This window comes from Cervus canadensis, chromosome 12 (assembly GCF_019320065.1).
Source record: "Cervus canadensis isolate Bull #8, Minnesota chromosome 12, ASM1932006v1, whole genome shotgun sequence".
Classification (NCBI taxonomy): domain Eukaryota; kingdom Metazoa; phylum Chordata; class Mammalia; order Artiodactyla; family Cervidae; genus Cervus; species Cervus canadensis.
In genome coordinates this window covers 77122613-77139666 of record NC_057397.1, presented here as the reverse complement: position 1 = coordinate 77139666, position 17054 = coordinate 77122613, and the positions used below count along the sequence as shown (strand labels likewise).

Sequence of the window (17054 nt, the reverse complement as noted above, 5' to 3'; positions counted from 1 at the left end):
GATGTCTGTTTTTCTTTAATTAACAGTCATCTTTTGATGTTCCCACTACCCAGCTTACATTGCCAAAACAAACCTGGCGTGTATAACTGGCTCCTCCCTCACCTGTTTGGAGCCGTCCCTAGAGGAACCTGAGGTGCTGCGCCCGGGGCTTAAGCCCTCAGCAGATCTGCCAGATGAACACAGCTCTCATTTAAGTTGCGCTTCTATTGTTGTTTCAGTTGACACATATGTGTGATGCTACATCTGTCCAGATGTAGCATTTTCTAATTCTACCTGGCTGGGGCATATTTTTTTAAGTCATCCATCTTTCTCTCATTAACTCAAAAGCTTCATAGAGATGAATTGGGAGTTCTGATCCTCCTTCTGCATGCAAGCTTTATTAATAAACACGTTGTAGCTTACTCACTTTCTCAATTTTGGGGATAAACAAACAAGAAGCTGGAGAATAGGTGGGGTAGAATTAATTTGGGTCTGTTCTTTGGAACGCTGTCCCTGCATGAGCACCCCTGTTGCCCCCATGTCAGCGCACCAAGCGAGAGGCACGGCCCGCTTACCTCGCTCTCCCGGCGAGCCCGGCACACCGGCATTTCCAGGGAAGCCTGGGGCCCCGGGGGGTCCTTGCTCACCAGGGGTTCCCGGGGAGCCCGGCCTCCCAGGCTCTCCAGGAGGCCCCTGGATGGTCCGCACAGACGACGAGTGGCTGGGAATCTGGTTGAGGATGGCTGTGTACCTGGCCATGTGACCTGAGACGGGAAGGACAAAGACAGCATCCGATGAACGGTCATAGGTGGATTGGGAGAACTGGACGTACTATTTGTCAAGGCTCCAAACAATTCTGTTAGACACCCACCAAGGCAAGAGGCACATCCCTCTGAAATAAGTTGATTTCCAAATGAAAAGATTCTGCATTTCCCTTTGGATGATATTAACAGCTGGACTGTATTCAAATCCCATCTCATGCGTTTGGAATTCCACAGCTCACGTCAGCATCTCAGTAAGTATCACGGAGCAGAGGTCATAAATTTTATCTTTACCCCCAACATTTATCTGACCCCTAAATCCTCACCCAGCTGCCCCTTTTCTCCAGCAATTTCCACCCAAATGACTTGTCTTTTCTTCCAACCCACAAAGCCTGCCCCACCCACTTGCTCACAAATCCCCAGACAAGCGCTCTGTTTCAACTCATCTCTTCATTGCCAAGCCTTTTTGCAGAAACCTTTACTTGAGTCCCAGCTGCAGAAACTCTCACTAGCTTTATTTTTTTTTAATTTGACTTTCTCTTATTATCCCTTAACTCAGTTGAGCCTGTAAGAATGGATGTTAATAATTACAAGTAAAAACTGAGAAAATATTTGATATCATAATTCCTCATTTTCCCAGCATCATCGGTAGACAACATTTCCCTACAGAAGTGAATTTTCCAAATAACTATTATATATTCCTTTTAAAATATCCAATCCTAAATAAGGAATGGCAACCATTTCTAGAGGGATGATTTCTAAGACACGGTCAACGCCTTCTTAAGCCTAGAAGCAGGGCTGTCATTAGGACTGGCTGGCTGATCACCAGGCCCACCAGGAGGCACGTTCGTGAAAGTCTGGGTAGGAGCAGACGTTTCCGCCTCTGCTTTTTCAGCTTCCTGCTCTGATAAAGGGGCCGTCCTCCATTACTTCTCCAGCAGCCATCACTGGAGCCTCACACAGTTCAGCCTTTCCTAGCATAATCCTTCTGATGAGCTCTGGACCAAAAAGCAGATAACCGAGCAAGTGAGGAACCATGAGCCACGTGGTGATCACGCTCCGAGGCGGAGCTGAAGGGAGGACAGATGAAGCTCAGACGACAGAGACGCGGCTCTGGGGAGGCTGAGCTGTGCTCACGGGGGCGCATCCAGCCTCTGCCGTGTTCTTCTCCGACAAGGACACTGACAGGCAGGCCCTCCCTGTTTTACAGGCCTGTTTCAGCTCTGGTATAACCCCACTGGTTTCGGTTTCCGAGAAACTATTCACAGGAATCTGACAATTCCTGAGGGGAAAAACTGGATTCTGAAATCTTAACTTTTAGGCCACGTTTCAAACAACCACATATCCGTATAACACTTTTATTCCAAAGTGGAATAAGACAGTAACTATTGTGATATAGTCCTTATGTTATGGTCATTGAGTCATATTAGGATTTAACCCTTAGGTTTCCTTAAAATAATTCTTTACCCATTTACATTGTATACTTGAAATGAGAAACCTACAAAATAATCCAAGATACAGGTTAGCTTCAGACATTTTCTACTTAATGTTCAGTTTCCTTTCTATAATTGTGTTTTCAGAGATTCTTATTTTAGTATTAAACTTAAATAGTTTCACTTGTAAATTCTCTATCTCGTACACACTAGTGTACTATATAACATAAAACAAAATAAAGTTAAAACAGAGGAAGCATTTAAAATAGAGGGAAAGTTCAAGTTTAAAATGAAGAAATGGGACAGGTGTGATGTAAAGTGTGTTCCAGTGCAATTTTTGGCAAAGGACCCAAAGATCATGTCAAATGTCACATGAAGCTTGTACCCATGTGTGCACGTGTCTTTATGTGTTTGTATTTTATGGCATAAGTCTTAAAGAGAAGGGCCTTGGGCTAGCCAAAGAAATGAATAAGAAAGAGATATTGATTTAAATCCAGAGATTGGAAGCTAAGTTCTGATGCCTTAATTTGGCAGCTTTCAAGTGCTTAGCACTTGAGAAAAAAGATTTCTTTACTTGTAGAGATGAAAAACAAATAGAAGGTTTGATCTGGGCAGTCAAGTTAAACCTATGCAAGCGAACAGAGAGCTTCCAGACAAACAACAGAGAGGAATCTGGCCTCTGCACCATCGGTGGAGAACGCCAGGGTAATCTGTAATGAGATTAGAAGTAAAGAGGCAGTGACCTCAGGTGGGTCAGTGATGGCCAGTTGTAAAGCGCATGTGTCTGCACCGAGACAACGCCGCGTCTATACTTGTGCAAAAGGTGAATTTCCGTTCGGCTGAGTAACAGCGAACATCGGTGAGCACGGCGCACTTACTCTGGATGAGCTGCTCGCACACCTGACGGGCCACCGCTCTCACCATGGCTTGAGACTGAAGGTCGCCCTGGAGGAGAAAAAAAGCAGACTCCTGCACACCGGCCACGGCCCCGCCCGCGGCAGGACCCCCAGGACAGAGCTGGGACTTGACCCACTGTCGCCACCGGGCCCTTCGCTGCTGAGCAACAGGCGGGACGGCCCACCGTCACACAGAGATGCTGCTGGCACCGACACGCGCGTGCAAGGCTCCTGAGAGCCCACGTTAGACTGAGACGCTCAAGTACGCACTTCTGGTCCCAGATTCTAAAAAACTCAACAGTGTCTGAAACAAACACATTAACTATATATTATTTAATGCCTTCTTTATCACTCTTTAGAGCTTATAAAATACAGCACTTTCTCAAGCAGTGGCTTATTGAATACTAATAGCAACTCAGATGTTAAATCCATTTATAGAGTTTAAAACTTACTGCCCAAGTTTTCACCGAGGTCATCGGGTGAGCCCAAGGTCACCACTGCGTCTCTCAGAAGTGACTGCACGATTATCTGAGCAGCGGCACAGTGTCTCAAAGGAGAGAGAAGGCCCTGACCTGGCCGGCTTTAGGCCTCGCGGGCAGTGCTCTGATCCCGCGCTGACACTGTTGTCCTGGGTGCCAATAGCAGGAACACACAAGCCTCCATCTACTGTCTGGCGTTCTGCATAGAGCATTCACTTCTCTGAAACCTTTTCACATCCGTTATATAATTTCTTCATTAAATCCACTCTGTGAGTTACATGAGTGAGCCTCTCCATTTCATCCCTAAACAAATGGCTTCAAGTCATCTAGCTGGACTAGCAGAGCTGCAATGAGAAGCCAGCAGGCCTGACCTCCAGCCCATAGGATGGATCTGCTTGAAAAGGTGCTCACAGTTGGGTGAGCTGGGGCTGGGGGGCGGGTAATGAAGCAATGAGTGACCCGGACAGAGAACGGCCCTCCCTCACCAGGCTCCTGGACAAAGGCAGGCAGCCAGCCCGTCAGCGGCCGAGATACTCACCCTCTCTCCCCTCTCTCCCTTTGCTCCAGGGACACCCTGCAAAATTGTAAATTGTCGAGTTAGGATGCTGCACTCAGCCAAGCATAATGACAGTGCATCTTTTCTGATTGTGTGAAGAGGTTTTCCTCAGCTCTCATCATTCTGCACCAAAAGTAGACACACAGCCACAGGAACAAACAAACAGCAGCCTGCCATCCCGCCAAGCAGCAACGTCTCTGGGCTGTTGTCCTGGTTTCCTCATTGGTTATCCATTTATTTAAATTTATTTATTTGCAATTGAAGGATAACTGCTTTACAATATTGTGCTGGTCTCTGCCATACATCAAGATGAAGCGGCCATAGGTAAACGTGTGTCCCCTCCCCTCTGAACCTCCCTCCCACCTCCCTCCCCACCCCACCCCTCCAGGATTTACGGAGCCAGGTTTGAGTTCCCTGGGTGACACAGCAACTTCCCACTGCGATCTGTTTAACACCTGCTAGTGTAAGCGTCCGTGTCACTCTTTCCATTTGCCCCGCTCTCTCCTTCCTTCCCGCCCCCTTGTGTCTGGAAGTCTCTTTTCTGCGTCCATGTCTACACTGCAGTCCTACAAACACTTTAAACATCTTCCTCGCCCAGTCTCTGAAGGCAAAGTCACCGTACGTTTGAATACCAAAACTGGGATCCTGCAGCAACACTGCTTTGTAACACAGTGCCACTGAATAAATTATTCACATCTTTTCACACGAAACGCCTCTCTCTCCTGATGCTGAGCAATTGATTTCACAAATTTCTGCTGAAAAGAGACATTGTTTTCATTTCTGAAAGCATATCTCTCACAGAAAGGAAAAAGATCTTCCAACCTAAGAGCTCAAGTAAAAGGTGGAATCTGTGAAATCCCAGCTCTTTACCCTGCTTTCCATGCGGGATTAACAGCACACGAGGCCTTCTCCCTGATTCTCCCTGGTAATGTGAGCCTGTATTAACACGAATTCTCAGCTCAACTATTGTTTTGTTTTGTGGCTTAGCTACTCTTTGACCCATAGGAAACCTTACCATATCTGTAAAAACTTTTGCTGAAAAACAATGGTGTTTTTTTAGTGTTTCTGCAATGAAATAACATGTATAATGCAAAACACGTGTCTTCAGAAGAATTTCTTCTTGTTTCAACTCCAAGGCAGAGTAATAGATTTACTGAACAACACTTTTTTATAACCTCTACCAGAGGATAGTAAGTACCATTTACAGATGGAATCTGTCACACTGTCAGGCTATTTCCAGTTGTTACTATAATCTCAACAGGTCCCAAATCAAACTCAGTCTCTTTTCCAAAAATTTCTACTCAGTTAGTCATCCAAAATAAAAATTCTGGGTTCACTCCATTGTGTACAGGTAAACTGGCTTTCTGGGAAAAGGACGCGCCCTGACCTGTACTGCTTGTGGCTGGCAGAAGTGTAAACGCTTGCACTGGGGCTGATTCCAAGCGACAAACACGCTGTGACTGAGGATGGAGTTACAGAGCGAAGGAAGCGTAAAATCCACTCCCCTGAGCAGGTGCAGGCCAGGCCCCGCCCGCCCCTGCTGTCCTCTCCTTCCTTCCCTTGCTTCTCGCACGTCTGTCTCACGCACACTCGCACTTTTTCTGTTGTTTTGTTCTTGGCAGTGCCCCATGGCATGTGAGAGCTTACTTCCCTGACCAGGGGCTGAATCCGAGCCCCTGCAGTGGGAGCTCAGGGTCCTCATCACTGGACCAGCAAGGAATGCCCCCCCCCCACTTTGGCATCGCAGCTCCTCTTATACCCACCACCCAGCTGCTACCCCAAGCATCTCATGCCAGGCATTTGCACCTCCCTTCTAGCAGCCTTCCCTAAAGAAAGACCCTCCTCTTGCAGTTCATCCTCTGCACAACCTGGAGGCTCGTCCTCCTGACACGGCCAGGCTGCAGTTTAGAAAGCTGAGTGACTTCTGGCTGATGGCGGCTCTTCCTCTATGCAAAATCACCCGGTGACTCTCAGATACCCATGTGACCAAGTCAGAGTCCTCGCTGTCAAAGACTTGTCACTGATGTGTGGCCCCAACTTCCACTATCATCTGTTCATCAAAAGTACAACTTCTCATTCCCGCAGACCTGGTCTAGTCAGTATATCAGAACACTTATGAAAAAGGTATTAAGCGTATATCTTATATATTAATATTCTAATGCAATACTCAATTCAAATACCACCTACTTCATACTAGATCTTTATTATTGTATATATTTAACCATGTGTGTGCACAGTTGTTCAGTTGTGTCCGACTCTTTGACCCCGCCAGGCTTCTCTGTCCATGGGATTCTCCAGGCAAGAATACTGGAGTGGGTTGCCATTTTCTCCTCCAGGGACTCTTCCAGACCTAGTGAAGTCTCCTGTTTGGCAGGTGGGTTCTTTACCATTAGCGCTACCTGGGAAGACTTAACACAAAGATTTCTCTTCTCTCCATGTAGATGGTAAGATCTCTAATGCCAGGGACCATAACTCACATTACTTTATATTTCCAAAACCACCTAGCCCCTTTTTTTCCGTAAAAGAGTCACTTGAATATTCAGCTGAGTCCAATGTTAAATTAAAATATTTATCATAAATCTAGGACTGCTGCCTACTTCCTTTTCAAGCATTTGATGCAATGCAAAACCAAAAATCAGCAAACAAAAATTAGTACCTGTTCGTCATCTTTAATATACTGCTACAACATACTGACAAACCGTAAATACTAGTAGTTTAAAACTCAAGCTGCTTTTATCATGTGTCAAGTACACCATGTGCCAAGTACACATCTCGGCACATTAACTCATTTAAGCCGTCTAACGTCCCTATAAGGTGAACTCATCTAATCCTTGTAAGACTCCTGTAAGATGAGCTCATTTATTGTTTGTAACAACCCTATGAGATGTTACTTCCATTTTGCTGTTGTTCAGCCATTCAGTCCTGTCTGACTCTTTGTGACCTCATGGATGGCAGAACACCAGGCCTCCCTGTCCATCACCCACTCCCAGAGTCCATCCAAACCCATGTCCATTGAGTCGATCATGCCATCCAACCATCTCATCCTCTGCCATCCCCTTCTCCTCCTGCCCTCAATCTTTCCCAACATCAGAGTCTTTCTAATGAGTCAGCTCTTCACACCAGGTGGCCAAAGTGTTGGAGTTTCAGCTTCAACATCAGTCCTTCCAATGAACACTCAGGACTGACTTCCTTTAGGATGGACTGGATGGATCTCCTTGCAGTCCAAGGGACTCTCAAGAGTCTTCTCCAACACCACAGTTCAAAAGCATCAATTCTTTGGCGTTCAGCCTTCTTTATAATCCACCTCTCACATACATACATGACTACTGGAAAAACCATAGCTTTGACTATATGGACCTTTGTTGGCAAAGTAATATCTCTGCTTTTTACACATAAGGAGAGTGATGTATTGAGAGGATAAATAAATTGCCCAAGGTCACACAATAAGAAAATGGAAAATCTGGGGCCAGAATCCACTCAGCTGGGCTCCAGAACAATTGCTCTCCACAGTACACTCTATGGCTGCCATGAAAGGGAACACTACTAAACACATTTGCTAGCCTGAATCTTCTATTTCAGTGAAGGTAATATTTTTCTTAATGCAATAATTTAAAAAGCAAACAAACATCTCCCAAATCTCACTCCAGTCATTCAGAATTAGTCTTTGAGTCATTTCTTAAAACCTATTTCATCTTGAATATTTTTTGTTTCTGAACCAATGTATTCTTAATATTTCCATTGCTAGCAAGCATGTGTTAAATTTTCCTATTTGAAACTTGGACAAAGAAACTACAGTGCAAACCTGAGTGATAAGGTAAATGGACAGCATCAGGTGCTGGCACCTTCTGGTATACAGAGACTGATGTGTTTAATTAGGCCTGAAATTCCTCAAACTCAGCCTCCCAATGCTTGTGACTAAGTAGCTGCAAGAGACAGCAAGGTGGTCTCCAGGAAAGATACACTTAGTGAATATATCTGTATGACAAGAAATTATTTTTTATTCCAACTTCTCTGACGTCTTTCCTTTGATTTTTCTTTTTGCAAAATAAAACAAAAACAAACTCAAAATTCCTGAGTGAATGAAGGTCCATAACTCCACCAAAACATGCTTTGATGGAAAACACACAGTCCCTGTAGATGTAGGCACGAAAAAGTGGCATATTTTCCTTTGATTTCAGGAACACTTGAAATGCAAAGAAAAGAAAATACAGTAGCTACATTCATAGACTTACAGAATTTTAGTACTGAAGGAAAGAAGAATGATCTCATGGTCCAAGTCCCAAACACTAGGTGTCTGGTAACTAAAATCAAAACACACCTAGCTCAGCTCTAAGAGTCTTCCATGCCTGACCCTTAATCTGTAAAAATAATCTCATACTCATCTAAGTACCAGCCTAACTAGAATGTAACCACACTTTCGCTCTTTGTTTTAACAAACGCTTATTAAGCACAAGTCCCCTACACATGAACCTTCAAGCTGTGAACTTGCAAAGACGCGAACGCGCGCTCCATCAGAGCCAGGTGCGGGTGGGGCACCCGGCCCCCAGCCCCGTGGGGAGACCCTTCAGCTGGCCCGTCCCCCACCCCCACCTCCGGTCAGTACCCCCTTCCTGCTCACGAGACGCCCGCTCCCGTGTGCCAGCTGCTGTCCTGGACGACTGCACTTTGCCAGGAACTGCACTGCAAGATTAAACATGTTTTCCTTATTTGCTGTGTTTTTTATGTACTGTTTGTGTGAGAAGTACCATAAAGCCATCACAGTGCAGCAATCCTGCTGCGCCGGCTGGGTACCTAGGCCGACTTTACTGGATTTAGGAGCAAACTGGATTTACAGATGCGCTCTCGGAATGGAACTCGTTTGTACGGAATGGACTTACTCTACCCTCTGAGATGCTGAACTGAGATCTAGGAATAACAAAGAACATGAGCATGATTAAAAAAAAAAAAATCCTGCCCTCAAAAAACCCTGCTTTTTGTGGAGAGGTGGATGTTGACAGTTGAAATGGGAGTCTCCCAAGTGAGGAGGTGAGGCTGCGAGGGGGACGTCAGCCCGGAGGTGCGCAGTTTTAGAGAGAAACAGGAGCTCCCCAGGGGGAAAGAGGAGAAGCAGCTTCCCCCAAGGCACGCAGGTGTCAAACGGTATGACAGACACTGGGAGAGCTTTCAGTAAAGCGATGCTCAGCTCCGAGCAGGAGGACCTGGGGAGCCGTGCTGGGGGCGGGGGGGTAAGCGAGGGTTCAGATAAAGGGCCACATGACCCGGCGGAACACAGGGGACCCGCCCACCGGCGCCAGGGGTCCAGTGAGGAGACGCAAGACAGGAAGTGACGCAACAGGAAGATCTGGGCGAGGAAGGTCTTTCAGCAACTGGAGGAAGGACCAGACCAGCGCCGGACAGAGGCAGGGGGCCCGCTAGGGCGTCTGGGGACAACCTTGGAGAGAAACGAAGAGGGCTTGAGACTAGAGTTTTCAGAGGTGATGGTGACGGTGATGGAGGCAGCGGTGATGAAGCGAGAGAGACAGCTGAACAATACGAAGACGGACAGCACGCGGGCTTGCCTGTGTTCGTTTTCCTTTCATTACAATCCCCCTCGGAAGGAGGCCACCCTCCTGTCTTCGTGGGGGAGAGCACATCCATCTTTCAAGATCCACTGAAACGCTGCCTTCTCCGGAGCTGTTCTCCCCACCCCCCACTCAGGGGACAGGGTAGACTCTGTATCTCTGACTCTGCCTCTCTGTCTCCCTCAGTGGAAATTTCATAGTGACTTTCTCGCCTTTCCTGTAAGGCACTTCCCACTATCTGCCTTTTATTATATCCTGTTATATACTGAACAAAATCATCATACTCTCTAGACTGTCTGTGAATGTAAAAAGGTATCTTGGTCATCTTTTGTGTCCATCATGGACACCAACCTGTCCTTCACATCTCTTGTCCATATTGTTCAGTTCAGTCGCTGAGTTGTGTCTGACTCTTTGTGACCCATGAACCGCAGCACGCCAGGCCTCCCTGTCCATCACAAACTCCTGGAGTTTACTCAAACTCATGTCCATCAAGTTGGTGATGCCATCCAGTCATCTCATCCTCTGTCGTCCCCTGCTCCTCCTGCCCCCAATCCCTCCCAGCATCAGGGTCTTTTCCAATGAGTCAACTCTTCGCATGAGGTGACCAAAGTATTGGAGCTTCAGCTTCAGCATCAGTCCTCCCAATGAACACCCAGGACTGATCTCCTTTAGGATGGACTGGTTGGATCTCCTTGCAGTCCAAGGGACTCTCAAGAGTCTTCCCCAACGGCACAGTTCAAAAGCATCCATTCTTCGGCACTCAGCTTTCTTTATAGTCCAACTCTCACATCCATACATGACCACTGGAAAAACCATAGCCTTGACTAGACAGGCCTTTGTTGGCAAAGTTAATGTCTCTGCTTTTTAATATGCTATCTAGGTTGGTCATAACTTTCCTTCCAAGGAGTAAGCATCTTTTAATTTCATGGCTGCAATCACCATCTGCAGTGATTTTGGAGCCCAAAAAAATAAAGTCTGACACTGTTTCCCCATCTATTTGCCATGAAGTGATGGGACTGGATGCCATGATCTTAGTTTTCTGAAGTTGGGCTTCAAACCAATTTTTTCACTCTCCTCTTTCACTTTCATCAAGAGGCTCTTTAGTTCCTCTTCACTTTCTGCCATAAGGGTGGTGTCATCTGCATATCTGAGCTTATTGATATTTCTCCCAGCAATCTGGATTCCAGCTTGTGCTTCATCCAGCCCAGTGTTTCTCATGATGTACTCTGCATATAAGTTAAATAAGCAGGGTGACAATATACAGCCTTGACGTACTCCTTTTCCTATTTGGAACCAGTCTGTTGTCCCATGTCCACTTCTAACTGTTGCTTCCTGACCTGCATACAGGTTTCTCAAGAGGCAGGTCAGGTGGTCTGGTGATTCCCATCTCTTTCAGAATTTTCCACAGGTTATTGTGATCCACACAGTCAAAGGCTTTGGCATAGTCAATAAAGCAGAAATAGATGTTTTTCTGGAACTCTCTTGCTTTTTCAATGATCCAGCGTAGCTACTCAATAAATATTTTTGAATGAATTAATTGGGAAACTGACATTCTGAGAAGGTAGATAAAGAAGCTTAAGTGATGCGGCTCACACAGCTAGTTAAGGTCACGTGAGGGCAAAATGTAGAGCCCAGGTCCCCTGACTTCTGATGCAGAGCTCATTAAGTGGTGTGACACTGGCCCATCCACCGGTATTTGTTTCCAGCTAAGTTCAGGGTCCCGTCTCGCACATGCTTGCTCTCTGCCCTCTTGCAGGGGAGGCACCGTGCGCTTCAGCCTCAGGTAGGAATCACAACAGCGCCAGCAGCAGTGCACGTTCTGCCCTGGGACGTCGGGAGCTGAAGGCAGCGTGTGTAAAAGCCAGCCTGTTCCTGGCACTGACTATAGGAAACAAACTATTTTCAGTGGGCAGTGTGTCTCTCTTGGTCTCTCTCCCTCCTGCCTTCCTAGACATCCTTCCATGGGAAATCAATCAAGGCCTCACCCCATGAGACGCAGCCAGTCTGGCAGGAGGCAGGCACATGGCTGCCCAACCCAGCGCCCCGAGGAAACTCTGCGCTGGATGCTTCAGGGAGCCCCTGGCTTTGAGAAGACACCAGCGCTGCCTCTGATACAAATGCTACCATCAAGGGCCCTTTTCTGCTGATTTACAATAACTGAAGGTAATATTAACAAGTGTTCTATTTCCAGGAAAAAATTACTGCTGTTTTTGAATTTATTTAAAGCCTATATTTGAAGTCTGTTCTAGAGCTACAAAAGGTTAGGTGGTTAGCAGGGTGGGGCCCTCCTTACTTTCTGCATTTCAGGGTCACTCTGTCCCCTCACACACACCCACCACCCTCTGCCAAGCACCCTCTAGGGCCTGTTCTTCTTTCCTATCTATCCCTCTAGGATTAGGATCAAGTCAACTTGGATTAAGGGACACTGCACAAATGCATTTGTTTATTGTCCAACCAAATTTAAACCAGTTTTGGGGTTTTTTTGTTTGTTTCTGTTGCACCTCAAGATGCCTCCAAGTGTTTGACACCTTAAATTTCTCATGACCTTCTGAGAAACAGATTTAGGACACTGTCTCTGACCCTTTCTTACCCAGAACCCTTTGCTCTCTGAGCCCTTCGGACGTCTTCTGGAAATCCTGTTCCCCGAGCACATTACGGGAAGTGGACTAAAGCAGAGATAACGAAAAAGGATGTGTAAGGAGAAAGCACTCCAGTATTCTTCTGTGTCCCATCACTAGCCTGACTTGAAAAGAGAAGGTCTAAAAAGGTTTTGAACAATGACAATGTAACTACATTCTAGTTGGAACAAGTATACAGCTTTTTAGAATGACTACTAAAGGGAGCTCTTTGGGGGTGGACAAACGAGGATGTATTTGCTAAAACCTGGAGGCATTTCTTTTATGCCCCTGTCTTGTGTTTGTCCGTGTCCCTGCATACGTGTCATGAGACTTACAGCCTAGAACAGGATCCCGAGGACAAAACAGTTTTATGGAAATGAGTTTTTTAAGAATACAGAGTGACTACCTGGGTGGCTAGAGAGAGAGCGTTTCCTTCTGAATGAGAACCAGTGCTTCTGTTAGGTCTTGTTCGCTGTGGAAGGCAGAGAAGGCCCCCGAAGGGTCTATTTCTAATCTCCAGTACCTGTGAACATGTTGTCAGTTGCTCAGACATGTCCAACTCTCTGTGACCCCCAAGGACTGTGGCCCGCCAGCCTCCCCTGTCCATGGGATTTCCCAGGCGAGAACACTGGGGTGGGCTGCCATTCCGTCTCCAGGGGATCTTCCCATATCACTTTATGTGGCAAAAAGATTATGAAGTGTGATGTAGTAACCTTGAAGTAATCTGGGGAGATTACCAAGCATTACCTGGGAGGCCCAAACAGAATCACACAGGTCATTCAAAGTGAAGAAAACTTCCAGGCTGTGTTCATAGGGAGATATGGTCACAGGTAAACAGAGAGTACATCGCTGACTTCAAAGTGGGCCACAAACCAAGGACAGTGAGCAGTCTTTAGAAGCTACGAAAGGCAAGGAAATAGATTCTCCCCTAGAACCTCCAGACAGGAAATGCTGGCACCTTGATTTTAAAACCCACTGAGACGACGTCAGGCTTCTGACCTACAGACCTGTAAGACAGATTCTGTCATTTTGAGGTTGTGGTAATTGGTATAGCAGGAGGCAGAAATCTAATTCAACAACTTCTACCCTCACCCTCCAGATTTCACTGCTCCATGAACTCTTAGCACATCTGCAGTGTACATACATGGACATGTCTCAGTTGTTTCAGTTTATGGATACAGGTTTGGTACCTCACAGATCATGTAGGAAGGCTAATACCTGCGCCCAGAGGAACAACTTGCAGGTCGCAGAAGATGCCGAGTGTGGCTTTCAAGGCTGTAGTGCAGCCACCTTATATTATGGACAAGGAGACAGGCCCGCATAAGCTCATCTGCTTCTCCCCCATCCTACCCCTGGATCTCCCTCCATCCAACCTGAGATCAGAAGCACAAAAATGGGAGGTATCGGGTTGCCCAAAGAGCTCATTCAGGTTTTTCCATAAGATGTTATGGGAAAACAATTAGTACCATTAATAAGTATTCAGTTCAGTTCAGTTCAGTTGCTCAGTTGTGTCTGACTCTTTGCGACCCCATGGACTGCAGCATGCCAGGCCTCCCTGTCCATTACCAACTCCCGGAGTTTACCCAAACTCATGTCCATTGAGTCGATGATGCCATCCAACCATCTCATCTTCTCTTGTCCCCTTCTCCTCCTGCCTTCAATCTTTCCCAGCACCAGGGTCTTTTGATATGAGTGAGCTCTTCACATCAGGCGGCCAAAGTATTGGAGTTTCAGTTTCAATGTCAGTTCTTCCAATAAACACTCAGGACTGATTTCCTTTAGGATGGACTGGTTGGATCTCCTTGCAGTCCAAGGGACTCTCAAGAGTCTTCTCCAACACCACAGTTCAAAAGCATCAATTCTTCAGCGCTCACCTTTCTTTATAATCCAACTCTCACATCCATACATGACCACTGGAAAAACCACAGCCTTGACTAGATGGACCTTTGTTGGCAAAGTAATGTCTCTGCTTTTTAATATGCTATCTAGGTTGGTCATAACTTTCCTTGCAAGGAGTGAGCGTCTTGTAATTTCATGGCTGCAATCACCATCTACAGTGATTTTGGAGCCCAAAAAAATAAAGTCTGACACTGTTTCCACTGTTTCCCCATCTATTTGCCATGAAGTGATGGGACCGGATACCATGATCTCAGTTTTCTGAATGTTGAGCTTTAAGCCAACTTTTTCACTCTACTCTTTCCCTTTCATCAAGAGGCTCTTTAATTCTTCACATAAGGGCGGTATCATCTGCATATCTGAAGTTATTGATATTTCTCCCTGCAATCTTGATTCCAGCTTGTGCTTCTTCCAGCCCAGCGTTTCTCATGATGTACTCTGCATATAAGTTAAATAAGCAGGGTGACAATATACAGCCTTGATGTACTCCTTTTCCTATTTGGAACCAGTCTGTTGTTCCATGTCCACTTCTAACTGTTGCTTCCTGACCTGCATACAGCTTTCTCAAGAGGCAGGTCAGGTGGTCTGGTGATTCCCATCTCTTTCAGAATTTTCCACAGGTTATTGTGATCCACACAGTCAAAGGCTTTGGCATAGTCAATAAAGCAGAAATAGATGTTTTTCTGGAACTCTCTTGCTTCTTCAATGATTCAGCGGGTGTTGGCAATTTGATCTCTGGTTCCTCTGCCTTTTCTGAATCCAGCTTGAACATCTAGAAGTTCACAGTTCACGTATTGCTGAAGCCTGGCTTGGAGAATTTTGAGCATTACTTTACTAGTGTGTGAGATGAGTGCAATTGTGTGGTAGTTTGAGCATTCTCTGGCATTGCCTTTCTTTGGGATTGGAATGAAAACTGACCTTTTCCAGTCCTATGGCCACTGCCGAGATTTCCAAATTTGCTGGCATATTGAGTGCAGCACTTTCACAACATCATCTTTCAGGATTTGAAATAGCTCGACTGGAATTCCATCACCTCCACGAGCATTGTTTGTAGTAATACTTCCTAAGGCCCACTTGTGTTCACATTCCAGGATGTCTGGCTCTAGGTGAGTGATCACACCATCGTGATTATCTGGGTCGTGAAGATCGTTTTTGTACAGTTCTTCTGTGTATTCTTGCCACCTCTTCTTAATATTTTCTGCTTCTGTTAGGTCCATACCATTTTCTGTCCTTTATTGAGCCCATCTTTGCATGAAATGTTCCCCTGGTATCTTGAATTTTCTTGAAGAGATCTCTAGTCTTTCCTATTCTATTGTTTTCCTCTATTTCTTTGCACTGATCACTGAGGAAGGCTTTCTTATCTCTTCTTTGGAACTCTGCATTCAAATGGGTATATCTTTCCTTTTCTTCTTTGCTTTTCGCTTCTCTTCTTTTCACAGCTATTTGTAAGGCCTCCTCAGACAGCCATTTTGCTTTTTTGCATTTCTTTTTCTTGGGGATGGTCTTGAGACCTGCCTCCTGTACAGTGTCACGAACCTCCTTCCATAGTTCATCAGGCACTCTTTTGTCTCTCAGATCTAGTCCCTTAAATCTGTTTCTCACTTCCACTGTATAGTCATAAGGGATTTGATTTAGGTCATACCTGAATGGTCTAGTGGTTTTCCCTACCTTCTTCAATTTGTCTGAATTTGACAATAAGGAGTTCATGATCTGAACCACAGTCAGCTCCTGGTCTTGTTTTTGCTGACTGTATAGAGCTTCTCCATTTGCCTGCAAGGAGTATAATCAGTCTGATTTCAGTGTTGACCATCTGGTGATGTCCATGTGTAGAGTCTTCTCTTGTGTTGTTGGAAGAGGGTGTTTGCTATAACTAGTGCATTCTTTTAGCAAAACTCTGTTAGCCTTTGCCCTGCTTCATTCCGTACTCCAAGGCCAAATTTGCCTGTTACTCCAGGTGTTTCTTGACTTCCTACTTCTGCATTCCAGTGCCCTATAATGAAAAGGACATCTATTTTGGGTGTTAGTTCTAAAAGGTCTTGTAGATCTTCATAGAACCTTTCATCTTCAGCTTCTTCAGCATTACTATTTGGGGCACAGACTTGGATTACCATATTATTGAATGGTTTGCTTTCAAAATGAACAGAGATCCTTCTTTCATTTTTGAGATTGCATCCAAGTACTGCATTTCGGACTCTTTTGTTGACCATGATGGCTACTCCATTTCTTCTAAGGGATTCTTTCCCACAGTAGTAGATATAATGGTCATCTGAGTTAAATTCACCCATTCCAGTCCATTTTAGTTTGCTGATTCCTAAAATGTCGACGTTCACTCTTGCCATCTCCTGTTTGACCATTTCCAATTTGCCTTGATTCATGGACCTAACATTCCAGGTTCCTATGCAGTATTGCTCTTTACAGCATCAGATCTTACTTCTATCACCAGTCACATCCACAACTGGGTGTTGTTTTTGCTTTGGCTCCATCCCTTCATTCTTTCTGGAGTTATTTCTCCACTGATCTCCAGTGGCATATTGGGCACCTACTGACCTGGAGAGTTCCTCTTTCAGTATCCTATCATTTTGCCTTTTCATACTGTTCATGGTGTTCTCAAGGCAAGAATACTATATAATTAACTAATTAGAATTTATGTATAATATAATCATATAATTCATATAATTATATTATAAATACATTGTATATGATTATATAAAAAACAAAATAATTTATATTAATAAAACAATGTATAATAGTTTAAATTAATATCAATCATTTAATTAACATATTGTTTAATGGTATTTTATTATATAATAGTTATTTTATAATTATTTTTATAGCTAATGACTATATAATAATTATTATAACTAGTAATTAAATA

General features: G+C 45.0%; 1 protein-coding gene across 7 annotated transcripts in view; it reads right to left on the bottom strand.

Moving 5' to 3' along the window:
- The window catches only part of COL14A1 (collagen type XIV alpha 1 chain), a 225477-nt gene that overhangs the window by 27231 nt on the left and 181192 nt on the right, over positions 1-17054 (bottom strand). For all 7 annotated transcript variants that reach the window (XM_043484139.1, XM_043484143.1, XM_043484145.1 and 4 more), the window contains exons 43-45: positions 4087-4122; positions 3052-3118; positions 555-743 (exon numbers count right to left, since the gene is read on the bottom strand). In XM_043484139.1, the coding sequence (XP_043340074.1) occupies positions 555-743; positions 3052-3118; positions 4087-4122 (292 nt within the window). The remainder of the gene's footprint in view (positions 1-554; positions 744-3051; positions 3119-4086; positions 4123-17054) is intronic.